Raw genomic sequence first — 20088 nt, 5'->3', positions numbered from 1 at the left:
GCTCCACACAGTTTGCATGGCATAATCCAAGTCTCTGGAAGCCCAAAAAGATTTGAAAAAATGATATTTACACCCGTTTTAAACCGAAATCTTCACCGTTGCATGAGCTCGACTGCATGTCTAGGGATCAAATGCTGTGTATTTACATCAGTTATGGACCTCAAGGCTTCCAGAGACCTGGATTATGCCGGACGAGCTGTATGAAGCCATCTTATGTTTTATTTTTGCTTTCCTAACATTTTAAAACCAGTCTTCATCTAATTCAGTTGCTGTGAGGCTCAAAAGATGTTTTGTGGACTACGAAACTTCACCGGACTGTCAGTCCTCATGAGGGGTGAGTAGATAATGACTGAATTTTCATTTTTGGGTCAACCTTTCCTTTAATCTATAGGGTCAGGCTCACTTCAAAGAGTCACAAGATAAATCTGGGGTTGCGACACTTTTTATGTTTTACTTTTCTCTAATCTTTGCTTTTTGTGCCTCAAACTGTTCTTTAAAATCAATCTATTTGAAAAATGACTGCAGCGTGACAAGGGGCCCAGCAAGACAGGGGAAAAGGGGGTCACAAGCCAAAAAAGTGTCTTTGTATTTAATAAGTTTATAATCTTTTTTTATGTAAACATCTACAGTTGTCAATGAAATGTAGCGTAGGGTTAGGGTGGTGGAGTAAAAGTGCAATACGTCCCCCTGAAATGTATTTTGTGGCAGCACATTGTTGTTACAGATATTTTCTAGGAGTAAAAACCTGGATCCCTAATCCCTAATAACAGATGAAATATAAAACAACATGACTCATAAGATTTATTCAGTAAATACCATTTACCAAAGCAGATTAATACATACTGCACAGAAAGAAAAACAACATATTTATATATTTGTTATGTACAAGAAGATTGTTAGCTGTAAAACATGGCTGAATTGTACCAGGAAATATAGTTTATAAAATCATCCACATCCTTAAAATATTAACAAAGATTTAATTTCATGAATTAAATAAGTAAGACAAGTAAAATGTTTCAAATTGGATATTGCATTATTGGAGACTGTTCCATATATTTTTCTTTCCCCTCATTCACAAGACATTTTGCTTTACTTTACTCTTTACTTCCAATTCTGACAAGCTGTTGTGTATTCACTGGAAATAACCAACATCATCTTCAAAGCCAATCATCAGGTCTCCAGCAGAGTCTACGTCACGGTTTCTTCCTTAAATTTAAAACTCATTTCAGATATATTACAAGATTACACAGGGTTGCAGCTCAGAGCTCTGTTGTACCATACTGACAAAGTAAGTGTGTAGTTATACCATTATCAAAAGGGGCTGACAGAAAGATGTACCATCTGGAGTATTTCAAGTATAGTCAGAGTTGAAAGCACCGAACAGGGTTGTGAGACTTTGGCCCTGTTCGCATTTGGCATCATCAAGCGTCCCGAGTGATCCGATCACAAGTCAACAGCTTTAAGTACGCTCTGTGAGCACTCCCAACATGCCTTTGTGAACACATTGTCTGTTTCAACTAACCATTGAACTACAGTTGTAACGGCAATATCCCAATCTCCCTTACAAATTGCATGATTTTAGGAGTTGCTTCATACAATAAATTAAGACGTGTATATAGTGCGTCTTACCCCCCAGCAGCAGCTGAGTGCACACTTTCAACTTATTTCACCATTTACACCAAATTTATGAAAGAAAAAGTCGCCTGACTCCCTTAAAAAAACCTACATTTTGCGATTGTTGTGTTAAAGAAACTGTATAAACTTTGTGAAATGCCGTCTACAACACAGTCTTAACTATTTAGGGCTACTTGGTAAGTCTGCTAAGGTTATACATGACGATATTGCTATTTTTTGGGAAAAAAATGTTATCTATTTCTGTATGTGGAGTAGGGAAGTGAGACCAATCACTCAAAACGCATGTGACACATTTTATTCCAGGTGTGAATTATCCACTTGTGATCGGATCACTCAGGATGGATGGTAAAACCAGATGTGAACAGCCCGTTTGCGTCAGGTTAACACTGTGTTGTTTGTCTGCCAGTCTTTAAGCAGGCGTACGTGAAGGCGGAAGTTTGGCCGCGAAAGAGCCCATGGTGTTGAGTGCTGCGTGGATGCGGAAGTGAAGCCTCGACTCCATGTTGTAGTCTTTGTAGTTCGTCCTACAAATAAGATCACTTATTAGCTCTTTGTGTAATACAGCAGTACAGATGCTGCTCTGACAGTTGTGCCTTGACGAAAAGGAAGAATACTTACTTGGCATTTTCGATCACGGTGATGGCCGTGTTGATGTCACCTTTCTGCTTGTGCAACAGGCCCAGCTCATACATGGTAAATGGCACCAGGTAGGTGTCGTGCTTGATATCATTTTCACTGCAAATAAACATTAAAAAATTACATTTTATTCAGTTGTATTAGAAAAAAAAATAAAAATACTGTTAAAAGCCCTGAGATTGATGGTATTGTACCGAAGAACTGCATCAAACTTAATTTTTAAAATCAGCTTAAGAACATTAATTTGATTAACTCTTGGAAAATAGTTGATTGTTGTAGCTGAATGACTCGTCGCTGATATAAATCAAAGATGAACAGTGATTTGATTGAATTTGTGCAGTAGACGCCCTCTCCAATGCTGTGTGTGTATTGCAATGGTGTTGAGGTGACCGCACCTGGAAATGACATGATTGAAGCAGAGCTCAGCCTGGACCAGACGCCCCAGCTGTCTTAGACACAGGCCTTTCAGCAGCTGGACAACACACAGGTCATCCAGGTGATACTCTGATGGGTCTACGGATTAAATTAAATGCTGTTAAGTTTCATGTCAGTGCTACAAAGTAAACATACTGGTCAGTGGTTAAAAGCTCTGCTGTTCAGCTCACTTGGATTCTCTCTGAGCTGCTGCTCTGCCTTCTCTAATATGATCAAGATACTTTCAGTCCACTCTGGTCTTTTGCCGACTACCGTGAAACCGTTCCATACGTACATCATTTCCTGTGGTACAGAAAGAAAAAGTTGTTTGAAAATGAGTGCTGGCTTGACAACAATGTTGATTCATTGAAAGTAAGAGCGGACATGTGTCCTCACCAAAGCCGGGACGACGAGTTTCACCGGGTTAGAAGAAGAGTATCGCTGCGCCTTCTTTGCTGCAAACTTCTCTGTTGGGATTGACTTCCCAGCAATCCTTATTCTGAATCCATCCACCTGCCTGCAAACCACATGTTTCACAGTTACTGCGTAATGATTACCGACCTCAAACCAAATTGTGCACACGAGTAACGTTACTTTCTAGCACACCTGAATAATTCCACCACATTTTCCCCCAGTTGAGTCACTTCTTCCTCTGGCATCATGCTCAAGATGGCAGCCTTCTGGAATACATAGATGGCCTGCGAAAGAAGAGCAATCCTCTTGTCATAAAAGGGTAAACAAAACAACAAGGTAAAGAGGGAAAGGTTACATTATTTACCTGCGACCATTTGCTCTCTTTGCAGAGCAGGTCAGCGTATCGATACGCCTCCCTCCAATTTAGCTCGAAGGAGTAGGCCCACATGAGCTCCCAGTAACACAGGTGGTGAATCTGACGCCACTCCTGCTGTGCTGCGATACAAGCCAGGAACTTCTCCTGGGCCTGCAGAGAGACACACGGGTTTCCTGTTTTCTTTCACTTCAACAGAAACGACTTCATAAGCAGAGATTGCATTTACTGTGAATACTCACAAATGTGAAGTTTCCTTTGAGCAAAGCAATCCTCGCAGTGTAGAAAAGCATAAGGGCTCCCTATATGGACAACATACAAGCAATTTCATTCAAAATAATGCAATTTCGCTGAAGGGAGTAAAAATGTGTGACATCTTTCATCAGTATAGCATCAGGGGGAAAAACACACTGCTCACATTAGGGAACTTTTCAGTGTAAGGCTGCAGCAGTGCTTCAGCCTCAGTAAGGTTTCCGTCACCAGTACCTGACAGAAGAACATGAGAACAAAGATTAAGAAAAAACTAACGGAGGCATGGGATTTAGATCCCTGGAGAGAAATTTGTCAGCGTCTTCTTACCCAGAATCACTGTAATGTAGAGGTGAAACATGAGCAGCGTCAGGGTGCTGAGGATGGAGCGCAGGCTGTTGCTGGCTGCTCCCTCTCTCAACGCTGACAAACCCACTTCCTGTAAGATTATTAGCAAATGACTCTATGATTTGACAAGAAAACCTTTATTCTAGAAACACAATCAGCACATTATGAGTTGTACTGAAAAGAGACGTGAGCTCAGTCTTTGTCTATAGACTGATAGCACCTACCCTGTCTCCTGAGAAGCCCAAGAACTCCATCAGTCTGAGGACTCGGGATGGGAGCAGAGACAGCATCTGATAAAAAGAAGTTCACAGACGGTGTATTGATTTGTTCATAAAATAAACTGCATTCATAAAAACATGTCGACAAGATTTAGCAGAAATACATTTTTATGGAGGCCTACTGTATGACTAAAGTTTCCATAGCTCTCACCAGATTAAATGACCCAATGCCCATGTTGACGCCGCCCTTAAAATGAATGTGTGTGCTCTTCTGATTTTCCGTCTCTTTTGTGATATTTGCCATGGCCTGACATTCCCTGGTTGGGGACACAACAGATCGTTTCAAAATATACTTAATATGATAATGTTTACTTTTCATTTTCTCAGCGTCTGGTTATCGCCCCCTTTAAGTTTCTTACTTGTATATCTGATAACTGTTTCGGATTTTCATCCCTCCTTTGATGAAGCCGATTATACTCTCATCCAGGAACGTGAGAGCTGCTTTCTGCAGGAGAACTTCAGCATAGCACAGCTCTGCATGCATCTCTTCTGTTAAAAAGGAAGAAAATATCACATATTGGGTGATTTTTTTTGAAAGACATTGATCATTTTGCAACAAGGTTGATTTAACAACAACAACAACAACAACAACAATCTCTGAAGTTAAAGGGTAACTTCACCAATTTTACACATTAAAGTGTGTTCACAGGTCTTGGGTAGTACTACTGCATACATGAAAAAAAAGTAATATAAAGTAATATTTTGTGGCTTCAGAAGAAGCTGCCATGTAATCTGATAAATTGCCTCCAGTGATGTCACTAGTGGCTAAATTGCATTGTGGGTAATGTAGGCTCCAGGTTTTGATAAGGAAGAAGTATACATGGAATAAAAAGGGAGATGTAAAGCAACACTGATTCTGCTGTGTCAATTTTAATCATTTGTTTTTAAACAGTACATAATGAATTCAACAATGGACTGCTTTTCAAAACCTTGTGCCTACATTACCCACAATGCAACTTAGCCAATGAATGACATCACTGAAGGCAATTTATCAGATTACATGCAGCTTCCTCTGGAGCCACAAAAGACATTATACTACTTCTTTCACATATTCATTAGTACTCCTCAAGACTGTTAGCACACCTCAAGATTATTGACAGTATGGGAAAATACAAGTTGAATTATGGGTAATGTAGGCACCAGGCTTTGAAAAGCAGTCATCTGTTCTGGCTATGCACTCTATAACACTGCTAGACTGATCAAAATTGATGCAACAGAGCCAGAGAGATTGACTTTGTTTATTCCACGTATTCTTCTTCCTTTTCAAAATCTGATGCCTACATTACCCACAGTGCAACTTAGCCTATGTAACCAAATGACATCACTGGAGGCAATTTATCAGATTGCATGCAGCTTCCTCTGGAGCCTCAAAACTTTTAACACATACGCAGTAGTACTCCCTAAGACCTGTGTAAAATTACTGGAGCTACCCTTTAAATTGTAATCAGTGGTCTAGGTTAACAGATGCAAATGTTTGTAGGACAGCAGATAATACCACTAATCCCGAGCGAGAAATTTGCAGCAGCCCATAGCACAAAAGATAGGTGATAAACATTTGATATTAAAAAAGAAAATTCCTGTATGTCAACATGGTGATCGTGTCACACAGGCTCAATAATGTGTATTCATTAAAGTCTGGAGATAGTAGAAGCTCATCACTTACCTTCTGTCAGGCTCTCAGCTGGCTGTCTGTACCACAAGCTGGTTAAAGTCTCCACTATTCCAGTTTTCTTCCGAAATCTAAGTTAAGAGACAAACAGTAAATGGTGACAATTTATTAAAACAGCAGGTTTGTGTCTCAGCTCTTTAGATCAAGGTAACCAATGAATTAATTCCAGTAAGTCTGGGATGCACCACATGTTGTCCCAATGTTGAACGTAAAAACAACATCCTGAGCTTTTATGAAAACTTATATGAAATTGTTGAAACCTTTCGCATGTCTGCAGGGATTCTCTCAGTGATGTCATGGCAGCATCCATGTCCTTCGGCTCAAAGGTCATGCCTGCCTGCATCACCAAGATGCTGCTGTAGCCCATTGCGTGGTACATGCTCTGATTCTTCCTGAAGAAGACAAATGCAGTCATTTTTTTAAAAAAAGGGCATATTAAAAATATGATAGAAAAGATTGTAGTTGAGTGTCTATGACTTACCGGGGTTTTAAGCGTGCCAGAGCATCAGCAAACCTGTTGTTCAGAAAAAGCTCTAAGGCGGTGGAGCATTCCTTCAGTGCAGATTCTAAATCCATTTTAAGTGACCTGGATGAAAGATTGGCAAATTTAGGCATCTATAAAGACACACAAACATCCAGCGTTGTAAAGAGTACCCAAAAGTCATACTTGAATAAAAGTAAAGATATCATGTTAAAGGAGACCTATTATGCTCTTTTGTTTTTTCCTTTCCTCCAGTGTTTTATATGGATCCTTGTGCATGTAAAATATCTTGAAAGTTATAAAGGTCAAGGTCTGCACCAACAGAAACTCTCTCCCACAGAAAACACTGCTCCTGAAACACCTCGTCAGTAACCCCGCCTTTAATTTAGTGACATCGAGACGTCACGCTACGTTACTGTGTCACATAATTGCATAATGTATGCCTAGCAGCTACTTTGGCATGTAAGAAATTATTTAGCACAGTTGCTCTGTCGTTGTTAGCGGTGCATAGTCAGGCATGTGTGAGCTGACCAATCAGAGGAGACTGGATATTCGGGGGGGCCTTAAAGAGACAGGAGCTAAAACAGAGTGTTTCAGACAGAAGGGGAATACAGAGCTGCAGCACTGGACAGTATGAGAAAACTGATGTGTTTTTCAGCACTAAAGCATGTAAACCTATTCCACTAGTAACCCAAAATAAAATTATGAACCTGAAAATGAGCATCCCCTTTAAAGTACTACTTTGGTAAAAGTGAAAGTCACCCATAGAGTGAAAGTCTTAAAGTGCCTGATGCTAAATATACTTCGGGTATCACAAGTAATTTTCTGGCAATAAATGTACTTAAGCATTAGAAATACAAGTTTAAGTAAATTATACATTGTTTTAAATCTATGTACATACTGTATACTATAGGTCATCTGCTTACCTTTCTAGGCAATAAATGTCCAGTGTTTTTTTTTTTTTTTTTTTAATCATCCGATTGCTGATAAAATACATTAATTTAAAAGTGTAATACTTTGGCTCTGACGTAACATGCGATCTGCAAAGTAACTCGTGACTACACTTAATAAATGTTGTGAGTAGAAACTACAATATTTGCCTTCAAAATGTTTTGGGATGGGAGTATAAAAGTAGCGGAAAATAGATATACTCACAGTATTTTGATGTGTAGTACAAGAACCTCAACATTGTACAGTAAGTACAGTACTTAAGTAAATATACTTAGTTACATTCCACCACTGAATACATCTGACATGAAAGTTTAAAAGTTTAAATCTGGAAAACTTCAGGCTTTACTTCTTGAATATGTGAAAAAGAAAGTATTTTAAATGTACTTATGCACAGTTTGAAGAATGAATAAGATCATTTACACATATCTACTGACCTCTAGTGTACTATATTGTGCATTGCAATGATTACATTTCATCATATTTGCAAGGATAATTTGTTCCTGTAACTATATACAGTATATCTTATTATTATTTACATCATGTGCCAATCACAAATACAAGCACTGATTCCTTAAAAACCTATAAATTAAAAATGACTTACATTGCGTCCTCACTGGGATGGCTTAGGTCCACCTGAAGAAAGGGGGGGAATAAAGAAAATTGTAACTTTAAGTCAGTTTTTTTAATTGGAAACTGGATTCGTGTGATCAGACCTCCGTGAGCTTATTGTGCTACAGGTCCAATCACCAATGATCAATGACACTGGTCCACCAAGTGCTCAGATCTTTACTTAGGTGAAAGTTTAAATACACCCATGTTAAAGTGTCCCATTACAATTAAAAAGTCCTGCAGTGAAAGTTGTTTTTTAAGTAAAAGTCCAGAAGTACCATCAGGAAAATGCACAATATATATTTCATACCCATGAAGAGCAACGCTTGATCTTTTTGCAGGTGAACATGAGGCAACATAGAGAGGAAAACATTACTTTTATGTACATCCTCCCTGCTCCTGTCTCACAACTGAATGATGTGATTAAATAAACAAGATTTGAAAACATTTTCAAAATGATTTTTTCTAAGTCTGCAGTTAAACACCTACCTGTTGTAGTGAAGCATCTTCTGTGTCCATTTTATGTTGGAATCGGAGTCAGAGTTATGAAGCAGTGCTCTCCTACTTGCACACAGGACGCTCCTCTGGCCTCTCGCGATATTTATAAGGTGAAGAGAGACGGGAGTGGCCGAGATAACCAAAGCCAACCGACACGTGTCTCTTCACGCCACAGGACGTTTCTCCACGCACGACCAACCCTTTAAAGCTTTTTTTTTTTTTTTTTTACTCTCAAGCTGACTGTTCCGGCAATTTGAGCAATTTTTCCAAGATATATTTTATCCAGATGGCATCAAGATAAACTTACTGCAATCCAAACAAGGTGATGCAGCTTCAACTGAGCGAAATTCAATTAAAGTGCGTAATTTAGGATAAACGGACGTGTTTGATGTGATGTTATTAGCTTGTTAGAAAGATTTCTCATAGACTTAGAGGCAGCTCCTGTGTCGTCCACATACTGAGAGATAACAATGAGCTGCAGCTGCAGAGGCAGGTAGCAGGTGAGACTGATGACCCCACAGGTGCCCAGAACAAGGGTGTAAAAAGGGGATAATGGCCCTGATAATGATCTGACAATGCCTTAACAGGCTAACATTAATGTCTTTAATTGGTTGAGGTGTGGCTCCTTCACACACAGTTAAGTACAGTGATTCCCAACCAAGGGCCCATGCAAGATAAATCTTGGGGGTTGTATGGGGACAGACAGAGGGGGAACACCAGGCCAAAAGGGCCCTCTAACCCTTAAAATAATATGCAGGGGTGATCAGCTTGTCCTGGGCACCAGCTAGACTATTGGGGGCCCTGGTGAGCAGAAACACACATTTTTCTCATGTACATTTTTAATTGTTTTACTGTGTTTTCTTTTCCTTCTTTCATAAAGCTTACGGTAGAAATCTTATTTCAGTGGAATTGCTAACAACTCATACACATTTAAGAGGAAAAAAAGGTTTGAAACCACTGAGTTAATCAGTGTTAATTCATTGTATTTTATTATTAAAGAAGATATTCGCACATCAAACCAACTCAAATGTAGGTGTGTTGGAAAGTGTCACTACAGTCTTGGAAAAAGAAGATCCTGCACGTCGCTCTTGCATCACAATCAATTCATTTTACTGACGTTTCAGTCCCTCTGGATCTTCCTTAAGAGTCTTATTCACCGATCAACCACAGCATTAAAAGGACTAACAGGTGAAGTGAATAACATTGATCATCTTGTTACAATGCAGCGTTCTGCTGGGAAACCGAATACTCCCCCAGTACTGAAATAAATATACTTTCCACCACGGGGAGTAAGACAGGGGAGGAGAGGCAGAGGAAGGAAAGGCATCACCATCACAGATTACTACAAACTATTAATACATTTTGTTACTTAAATTCCTAGAGCTGTAGTAAATGACGCACTCTGACGGCACAATGCCTGTTTTTAACTTATTTGGTAACTGTTTCTAGTAATCGGCATGCATGTAATATCCCTGCCTAACAAATTAGTTATGGTTTTGTCATTTCTCTAACTTCACCACATTCATCTTCATTCTGCCTTTTATTCTTCAAACGGATAGACGTCATTAAAAGAATCTGAAGAGGTGATGGAAGATTAGTTTTTTAAAAAAAAAGTCTTATACAGGCGAATGGAGCAGTTTATGATCAGACGAATATGAAAGGAAATGTCAGGAACATTTATTTTTTTATCTTTTTGTCCTTTTTTACTACTTCTTAAAATATTTGATGTGTCCACGCTGGTGACAGCCTTGGTTAAAGGAATATGTTTTCAGATTGTCTCTCCCACAGTTCACCTATTTGTCCGTCCCATTCTCATGACGCAATAATTGATGTTGAAGGCTTAATCTGAAGACAAATAAAAACAACAAATGTTTTTCCTGCTGTTCTTTGCTATTAGCCATGAAATGTTGTATCTATTTATCTTTTCATAAAAAATCTATCATTTCATGCCCTATTTGTTGTCAGTCAATTTTTCCCAATAGGATTTGAAAATCCTATTGAATATCAGCTATCAATTTGTCATGATACTGTCTCAAAGTTAGAAATTCCAGTATTGTGGCAACATTCAGGAACGCTTGAAGGAAATGTCCACTTGGACTCAGGATGAACTGAATAGATTTCAGTGGTTAAACATCACTGTGACCACATGTCCATCCCATTCTCGTGAACGTGCGGTATCTCAGGAACACCTGGAGGGAATTTCATTACATTTGGCACAAACGTTGGATGGACTGAGGTCACTGAGACCCCACAAAACACACTTCTGGGCTATAACTCGAGAATTCATACGCTAATTATGACAACATTTCACAAATGTCAAATGTCTAACAGGAAAAAAAAAGATTAAGTGATGACATGTTATACCCAAAAGGACAAAGGTCACTTTCACTGTAACATTTTTTGCCATTATTCAACGCCATAAATCAGGAACAGAAGGGGAGATTATTGGTGTCACTAATCTTGAGTGCCCACCTAGAAACTGAGATGATTGTTAGATCTTCTCTGCTGTCAGGTTGAGACGTGTGTGAGGCGTCCACATTTTATAATTTGTAGCTTCATGTTCTGCTTGAATCAGCTTTATTGGCCACGTGAACACATACAAGGAATTTGACTGTTTTTAGTCTCTCTCAATGAACTTACTCACTAGTACACATAAATCAATAGTCCGCCACAAGCTCATTGGTTTTGCTGATACTGAGCTTCAGGTGATTGTCTTTGCACCATGTGATGAAGCGCTCTATCAGTCCTCTGTACTCCTCTGTTATAAATAGTCTCTTAAGTTAAGACAGCATGTTTCTCGTTAGAAATTAGTCACCATATACCAAAAAAGGTCATAACCATTCCATTTGACTACAGACCCCTATGTGTCTTAATACCCATATTTATTACTTATATTGTAAATAAAAATTCACTGCTGTTAATTTTGTACAATATCATGTTTATATGTATATACAAGCCTGTTCTATTTCTTACCTTTTTAATTTATATTGTTAATTTTTGGCTATTGTTATTGTTTTTTGTAAATATGCTGTCCTTTGGCTGCTGTGGCAAACAAGTTTCCCCGTTGTGGGACAATATAGGAATACTGATTCTGACTGATAGATGTGTATGTAAAATGCAACTTGAGTGGTTGGCATTGGGGGCATACAACTGCAAGGCTAATTCTAGTTTCTTGTCAAAATGAGCTACTACACCTAATATCTGAAGGTAAAGGTGATTGACAAATTGCATTACTGTGAGCCCCATTCTTCACATGGCAATGAATTTGATCATTATTTAAACCATGTAACTTATAAAGTCTATTTTAACCACAAGGAAGATCAGTCAAGAGGTAAGGTAAGGCAAGGCAACACAAGGCAAATGTATTTATATAGCACATTTGTTACGTGTGGCCACTATTATCTGTTGATGCAAGTGATTATTATTGACTGTGCTGAGTCGGCGTCCTTCCTATATGTTACTGGCCTCCTTGTGTTCGAGTCGTTGTTTCGTTTACTGTAACAACATTGTATACCCAAAGTGCTTAACAGATTACCTAGAAGAGAACACAAGAGAGACATTATAAAAACAATCAAATCAGGCACAGTAATGAGTGTAGAATAAAACTATAAAAGCAAAAGCAGATGAAATAAAAAATATAAATAACAATTAAAACAAACAATAAAAAGCAGGCCTGTCTTGTGGTTTGTTCATTGCTGACTTGTAAAGATAAAACTAGAAATAATGAAAAATGATGTTAGAGATACAGTGTATTGTTTACTGAAAACAAATTAGGGAAACATCATAGTATATTTTATTACATATGCTTTTAATAGCGCAGCCATATTTAAATATATATATATATATATATATATATATATATATATATTAATATTTAATTTGTAACTACTGGCTTAATTTTGTAAAATTAGGAGAAAAAGGCCAAAATTACACCAACCTGTTGCCTCTCGTCGCAAAAACGACATTACCCATGACCCACCGCGCACAGCGTAGTCGCAGAGGAAAACATGGCGGCGCCCAAGCTGTCGACAGATACCAACGCAAACATCCCAGACTATGAATACGCCGACGTGAACACCAAACCATTTCATATCGGCTCTTTTAGGAACGAGTGGCTGAAAAGCCTGAAGCCGAGCAACTACTCCTACGAGCAGGAGGACGAGGACGCGTTTGACGCCAACTTTGCCAAAGACATGGGGATCAGTGCGGAGACGATGGCTGACCTGAAGTCCGTCTGCAGGTAGGCAGAGCATCGTCCAGCCTAGCTTAGCTGACGGTTTGCCAGCTATTTAAACGTTTTTAGAAACGGCAAACGTGAACTGTGTCTCATCGTGAAAGTGTTTCTTCTTTCCTTTTCCTGTCGCTGCATTTCAATGTTTACAAAGCATCACGGAATTACACGTTAACACCTCAATAAAACACACTCTCCAAGCTAACGTCACTGCTAGTTTTGGGTAAACTCAAGCTGTCATTTTCTTTATTTCCGTGGCCCAACAATGTAAATGAGGTCTCCAGGAAATACAAAACAAGAGAAAATGAAATTGTAGCCACTTGATGCAGGGGGGTTTCAACCCGGAAGTTATTGTCAACAAACACTGTGATTGGCTCTTTACATATACTAAGAATTTGACTCCAGTGTCGAGAATAAATAAGATTTGTCACTTAAGAATAGCCCACAGAGAATTTACAAAACAAAACAATCAATGAATAACAATAACAGCATTAAACCATTGGAGTAAAGACATAACCAGTCTTTTCTTTGCATGCTGTGATGGATGTCACTAAGTGCATTTACTCAAGTACACTTTTTAGGTACTTCTACTTGAATATTTACATTTGTCACATTGACTCAGTCTCACACACAAATTCATACAGTGATGGCAGAGGCTGCCACGCAAGGTGCCGACCTGCTCATCAGGAGCATTTTTGTATTTGGTATCTTGCTCAAGGGTACTTCGACTCGCAGCGGGCGGGGTGGGCTTTTACTCCACTGTGTTTGTTTGATAACTTAAGTTAGGCTAGTAGTTACATGGAAGATTGCTTGCTGCATCAGAGCAGAAGTGGTAGAGCATATACTGTACATCTACCAAGGCCCAACAGTCCCCTCATAGATACCAGCCACCTAAATACACTTGATGATTTTTTTTTCATCAAGATCCAATCAGTATTCCTTGTCAAATAAACAAAAATGATATATATAAAAAAGATCTATCGTGCAATGTTAAAGACGATGAGAAAAAGAAACATTCTTGGATCCTTCCCTTTTTCTATTCTGGGCCAAGACCCAGCACAACCAACCAACCAACCAACCAACTAACAAACAAAGGGACACGGGTGAAAACACAAACCCTTAGCAGAGGTAATAATAATGACCGGATGAAAGACATAATCAGTAGGGGAATCGAACTAAGTACATTTACTACAAGTACAAAATTGAAGTGCTTCCCGGCCCTTTTTTACTTCTACTTCTACAATACTACACTACATTTCAGAGGGATGTTGTTCGCTATGCTACAGTATGATGTGACAAAGGGAAATGTATCTCCTTTATCTGTTAAAAGCTGACTTTTGCCAGTTGTTACCATGTTTGCAAACTAGTAACACAACTTTGTTTTTCTCCTTTCAAGTGTTGATTCGCTCCGTTGCCATCCTGAGGATCAGCCGCCCGATACAGACGTCTTACCTGAAGATCCAACGCTGAAAACACTAGTGTATGATTTTTCCCCAATGTGACAATTGATAATTTGTCTTGGATAAATGAAGAGTGTGTTATCAGATTAAATGCTCTGTGATTTGTTTTGAACAGACAAAGAAAAAAGAGACAAGATCACAAAGCTTCTCAAAAACTCACCAAGAACAGACACGACCTCTATGCAGATGAACTGGTAGGTCTATTGAAGTATTGCTGGAATGCCGTCATTCATGTATGCTTCAATACCTATTGTGCTGATTGACAGTGGAGGTGCCAGACATGTGTAGCCTTTCATGTTTCTTAAGATAGGGCTGTTTGATCCAAGTCTGAAGGCTTCGTTCTCTGTGTGATTTCCAGGAGCGTTTAACTTTCGGCAGGGCACCAGAAGCAGTGACTGACATGATCCCTGAAGGAGAGGTCATTCTAACCATCAACGTCTACTACCCCGCGATCATTGAGAAGGTGAGCCCGGGTGCCAGAAACCCTTCAAATCTGACAATCTTTTCCGGGCATTTTTATCTCAAATGTTATTCTCCACACTGCTGACATTTTCCTTCCATTCCCCCTCAGTTTTGTTACATCAGACCCCACATGACTCTGCTGATGACGGGCTCCCACAGCTTGGCCGAGCTCAGGGATGCCATCTGCTGTGTCAGTGACTTGCAAGTGTGCGGAGAGTTCAGCAACACCCCAGACATGGCTCCGGACTTCATCAGCAAAGTGAGCACACGTTGAGTTCTTTTGAGTTCCGAAGGACTCTGCAGGATCCAAACATGATTATTTTGTCACACTGTGTATCCACACTTAGAGGAAGTGGTCTTCTGTGGGTTTCTTGCAACATTCAATTAAAAGTGTCTATTGTGTGGTTTTCTAAGGTCGTCATTTCATTTGTTCTGTTTCAGGATCATTTCAAGTCAGCTTTCTTTTTCTTCGAAGGAGTTTTCTATAACGACATGCGATACCCAGAGTGTCAGGATATCAGCATGTAAGTTTTTCATGTGGCTTTCATTTGAAACGTTTCCACTTAGTCTTGAACCAATGAACCCTCACCAAACTGATTTACACAGTTTTATTTTTAACAAACAGTGTGCAATTATACAACATTTACACTGTAGAGGCAGGTCAAGAATTATTCAGACAAAAGTTCAATGGAAATATATTCTTAAATATCACTGTGGTGCTTTTGTTAACACTGCAGATTATGAAATCAACTGCTAATAAGAACAAGGGCATCTTGGTTTTAGAGGATTGTACCTGATGCCTTGTGATTCTGGCTCCGGTGAAGATGAAGATCTTGACAATGACTAAAATAACTGTTCTCATAGACAGATGAGAGACCACAGTTAGAAATAGTTGGAGCCGAATATTGCTTCGATTCACACTCTGAAACGTGTGCTGGGATAGAGTTCTTTGTAGACGTGACTCTAAACATTTATGTTTAAACCAAAAGTCACACTTCAAATAGATGAACATGGAAGCTCCCAGAAACTGAAATTTACTTTGGTTTAATATGATGTATAACTTCAAAATGAACAAACATGTATTTGAAGGGACATTTCTATGATGTGCCTATGATACAGGACTACCATTGAATGGGTGAAGGCCCGCAACTTCCCGTCCTACAGCCAGGCCAAGATGGAGGACACGCGATTTGCCGATCTGACAGTTAAAGTGGGCTTCCCGTACCTCTACTGCCACCAGGGAGACTGCGAACATCTTGTCATCATCACAGATGTCAGGTTAGTCCTGTGTTTTTTTTCTCATTATTGTTCAACAAGTGGTCAGTTTTATGATTCAGCAACTTTTTAAAGACCCCCTCACCCTCGTACTAAAAGGGGTAATAAGAATGAATGTTAACATCACATAGCAGAAATTTTAATCATCTCATTATCATGTAATGTTCTGCTGGGAAACCCTGGGTCAAGGCATTCATGTGGACACACACCACCCACCCAAACACAGTTGCAGACCAAGAACACTACGTTCTAGCAGACAATGCTTCCTGTCACACAGCCAAAACTGTTAAGAATGGCCCGAAGTGTGTGGAAAAAGAGCTCAAGATGTCGACCTGACCCCCAAATTCCCCAGATGCTAATCCGATCTAGGAACAGTCGGATGTGCTGGAACAAGTATGATCCACAAAGGCTCCACCCTGGATCAGACTCGACTCTGACCCTTCGAGGGATGGACACAGGACCTTTTGAAGCAGACCCTTTGATTCCCGTGGGTTACGAGTTCCGGCACACCCCACAGATGTTCAGTCAGATTGGTATCTGGGGCGTTTAGAGGCCAGGTTGACACCTTCAGGATTTAGTCACGGTCCTTGGGTGTAACAGGGAGGGATCCTAACAGGCCTCTGATGGGCCATCAGTTGGCTATTCATCTGCCTTAATGGCCAGCCCAAACAATTGCAAAAACAAAGCCACAGAATTCCACAAATTCCACAAAAGTGTTTTTATAATGCAGCATGCAACAATAAATCAATCAATAAATACATAAATGCTGGTAGTGGAGTAACAACTTTGCATTTTGTATTGCTGTATTATTGTTCTATTAAATTATTTTGAACTTCTGCTTTGATAACTATTGGTCAGTGTTTGAATGACACTGTGGCAGTATGATCTTCTTCATGCTTATTTTATTTGGAATCTGGGGGGAGGGAGAAAATATTGCGCTGCTCCATCCCCTCAGCACTCACAGACATTGTGCTGGTTTTCAGGCTGAATTTCTCCTTGTAGCTGGATAATGGTTTGAAGGTAGATCCTGGCACTTATTTATGATGTATATGAAGAACTCAGCAGTGAGCTTAACACACCTCTAATAAGGGTAAGACCAGAGTTGGGCTTTGACGTTTTTGCAAATCAGAAAAAGATAACATAAACATGATTTTGACCAAATTAAAAAAATGAATTAACTTATTCAAGCAACAACAAAACTGTGTTTACAAAAATAAATCAACAGTAACGTAGGATGTTGTATTAGTGACACATTAGCTTCAGACAGCTAGTAGTTTGGCAGTCAACTGATCACAGGAATATTCTACTAAATCACAGACGCACAATCACAAAACAGCTTTAATAAAATGAATATCTAAACATAAAGGCCCAACAAAAGTGTAGATAAAAGACGAACGGCAGAATTTGCTTGATTGCTTGAATTTTGATTTGTGCTAATTTTAGGACGTAACACTTAGTTGAACTATTTCTGCAATGACAGAACATTCAGCTGACACCACAATGTTTGCAGTGTCCTAGGAAAATATTGAAATGGAAGCTAGTGGAAAATATTTAGAGTTCAAGTGCATGCCTCTCATGCCTCCACATTTCTATCTGCAAATTAAAAGAAAATCATAAACAATCAAGTGATTCAGCAGAGCTGCTGCGCTGAATCATTGACCGAAATCTGACACAAGGTGCCTCTCAGCCTGCCACACTCAGCTGTGGTGGTTGCTGCTGCTTGCTTACACACCTCTAACCTTTCTCTTGCCTAACATAAAATAACATAAGTAGTTGCAACAGCTTTGTGTTGATCTCATACAGCCGCTCTTTGGATACTTCTTGACTTGAATTTAATCATTCTTTATATTTACATTGGACCCATTACTTCCCTGTTCATGATCTTTTCATTTGAGCCCGAGTTGCGGAGCCCATTGTAAAGTCTGTTTCAGTGTGAGCTTTATAGATTAATCATTGATCATCCATCTGACATTTGAAAATGAGGATTGAGATATTATACAATTATGGCTCACACCTGTGCATAATGACAGCTCTTCTGATGCAGTTGGAGAACCTCGCTGATTCTCATTGACGGGCCTAAGGAGTGGTGGAGTAGGGCACAAGTGTCCATATGCACGACGATTGTTTAAAGGCGTTTTGATATCCATTTACGGATTATTGTGGGAGTAGAAATGAAGCTCATGCGCCTGTTTCTGCTGTGCTTATTCCATCTTGGAAAGGGCTCATTGCATGGGTATAATATGGTCTCAGTAAAAAATGTAAAATTCATGTCAGTTAAAGATAAGATCCCTTTAGAATTAATTAAGCATCATCACAGGGACTACCTCTATGTTCTTAGCCACAATAGTGCCATGGCTCCACTCAGTTGGCCCAGCCCTTTGGTCTGGACTGAATGTCTCGTAAACTATCAGAAGGATTTCTCTAAACTTTTGTGCAGACAGTCAGGAGTATTTCCTTCTCTACCTTAACAAGCAGTGAAACTACTTTGCAATTATAAATGGTGGTTTCATTTATCACAAGATGTGATTTTGCCGGCACTTTCTGCATCCCTGTTTTATTGCTACAAGCCTTTGAAATAAAGCACTTCGTTGTCAGACAGGATCTGACTGCTCTCACAAGACCTCGTTGCTCATTTCGTTTCATCGTACTAGGAAATCCAGAATAGTAGATGTGTCTCATCTTTGTGTGTGAGCAGGGTAACCACTCATGAAAGCAGCTCTAAATGTCACGAATGTGAGACCAATCTGTGTTAGCACTCAGGCTCTTAATGGCCGTGGTCCTTTTTCCACTCCTTGTACTCATTATAGACTGGCCCACAAGAACGACTGCCGGGACAAGAAGCTGTATCCACTCCTCACACACAAGCACAGGGTCATCACAAAGAAATGCACCGTTTGCCATGTCTTCATCGGAAGGTGCGTGAAAATCGTCATTGCATAACATCTTGGGATTTTTCAAACTGTGAATACAAGTTGAACTCTTTACCAGTGGGGGGAGAAGTATTCAGATCTTTATTTAAGTAAAAGTAGTGATCCAGTACTGTGACAATACTCCACTACAAGTATCAGCATTTACTTAAAGCGTCAATTAATGGTTAATGGTCCTTGTCAGTGTTTTACTATTATATATGTGATGTTTTTTGGATTAGTATTCATAGCGAATTGTTTGTTGCCTGTGAGAACGACATATCTTATCAATGCATATTCCATACAATCCAAGGGATTGTCACTAGTTTGTTTATCTTAAAAAAATCTAATTCAAAATCTCCAAATGTGGAGGTGGTTTCACTGGACAGGGTATTAAAAACTGTTTAATGTAGTCGAGTAACAAGTACAATACTTGTGTTATTTGAATTATTGTGTTGTCGAGTAGAAATGTAGTTACATAAAATGGAGATACTCGAGTACAAGTAAATGTACTTAGTAACATTCCACTACTGCTCTTTCCAGATGGTTTACCACCAATGACCAGTTTGCTCCGAGTGACCCGTGTCTCTTCTGTGACAAGTGCTTCCGGATGCTCCACTATGACGCCGATGGCAACAAGCTGGGAGATTTCCTGGCCTACCCCTATGTTGACCCTGGTGCATTTAACTAACTGAACTGCTCGGGTCACTGATTTAATGCTGTATAATACAGTTCATAGTTCTATATTTCAGAAAGAAATGCTTTGACATTTGTTAATTTATATTTTCTTGAAGAAGAAAAACATTTTGTATTTTTGGACAATAATATGTTGACATTGTTTGAAATAAATTAACATTAACTGGAAAATGTATTTTACTGGCCTGGGAATTTCTTCTTATGAAGGCTTCTTCATCAATGAAACAGCCCAGTAAACAGCAGTCTCTTTGGTTTAGTGCTTAGTAAAGTAGCACTCAAGTAATCATCAACAAATATTTAAATGCACATATTTTGAATGTAATGGTTAGAAAACACATCCTTAGTTGTATTCATTACGATTTTAACAGTCAATTTCTCAGTTAATCTGCTGTGATAATCTGTGGTTTGATTAGATTTGACAGCATCCAGGCTACATCAGCAATCGTCATCAGATGACACGACACAGCAACAGCCCCTGTGGTGAAATGGACAAATGCTGCATT

The 20088-nt window shown here is 39.3% G+C and overlaps 2 protein-coding genes across 2 annotated transcripts; one reads left to right on the top strand and one right to left on the bottom strand.

Annotated features, from left to right (window-relative positions):
• Positions 1-783: 783 nt before the first annotated feature.
• Positions 784-9056, bottom strand: LOC140995841 (tetratricopeptide repeat protein 39B-like). The gene is made up of 19 exons (XM_073465967.1): positions 8547-9056; positions 8368-8388; positions 8050-8081; positions 6498-6602; positions 6277-6408; positions 6011-6087; positions 4707-4836; positions 4499-4604; positions 4294-4359; positions 4052-4160; positions 3891-3958; positions 3715-3774; positions 3464-3625; positions 3292-3383; positions 3082-3202; positions 2877-2988; positions 2667-2784; positions 2254-2370; positions 784-2159 (listed from the first exon to the last, which is right to left on the bottom strand). The coding sequence occupies exons 1-19, from the start codon at positions 8574-8576 to the stop codon at positions 2045-2047; spliced, it is 1773 nt and encodes a 590-aa protein (XP_073322068.1). The 5' UTR covers positions 8577-9056; the 3' UTR covers positions 784-2044.
• A 3505-nt stretch (positions 9057-12561) lies between these two features.
• On the top strand, positions 12562-19760 carry snapc3 (small nuclear RNA activating complex, polypeptide 3). Its single transcript, XM_073471619.1, has 9 exons — positions 12562-12795; positions 14183-14266; positions 14362-14440; positions 14605-14709; positions 14818-14967; positions 15150-15232; positions 15828-15986; positions 18791-18898; positions 19433-19760. Exons 1-9 carry the CDS (start codon positions 12563-12565, stop codon positions 19578-19580), a joined length of 1149 nt encoding a protein of 382 aa, XP_073327720.1. The 5' UTR covers position 12562; the 3' UTR covers positions 19581-19760.
• Positions 19761-20088: the final 328 nt, after the last annotated feature.

This window comes from Pagrus major, chromosome 1 (genome assembly GCF_040436345.1).
Source record: "Pagrus major chromosome 1, Pma_NU_1.0".
Lineage (NCBI taxonomy): Eukaryota > Metazoa > Chordata > Actinopteri > Spariformes > Sparidae > Pagrus > Pagrus major.
Note: the sequence above shows the minus strand (reverse complement) of the source record. Positions and strands in the feature narration are given on the sequence as shown.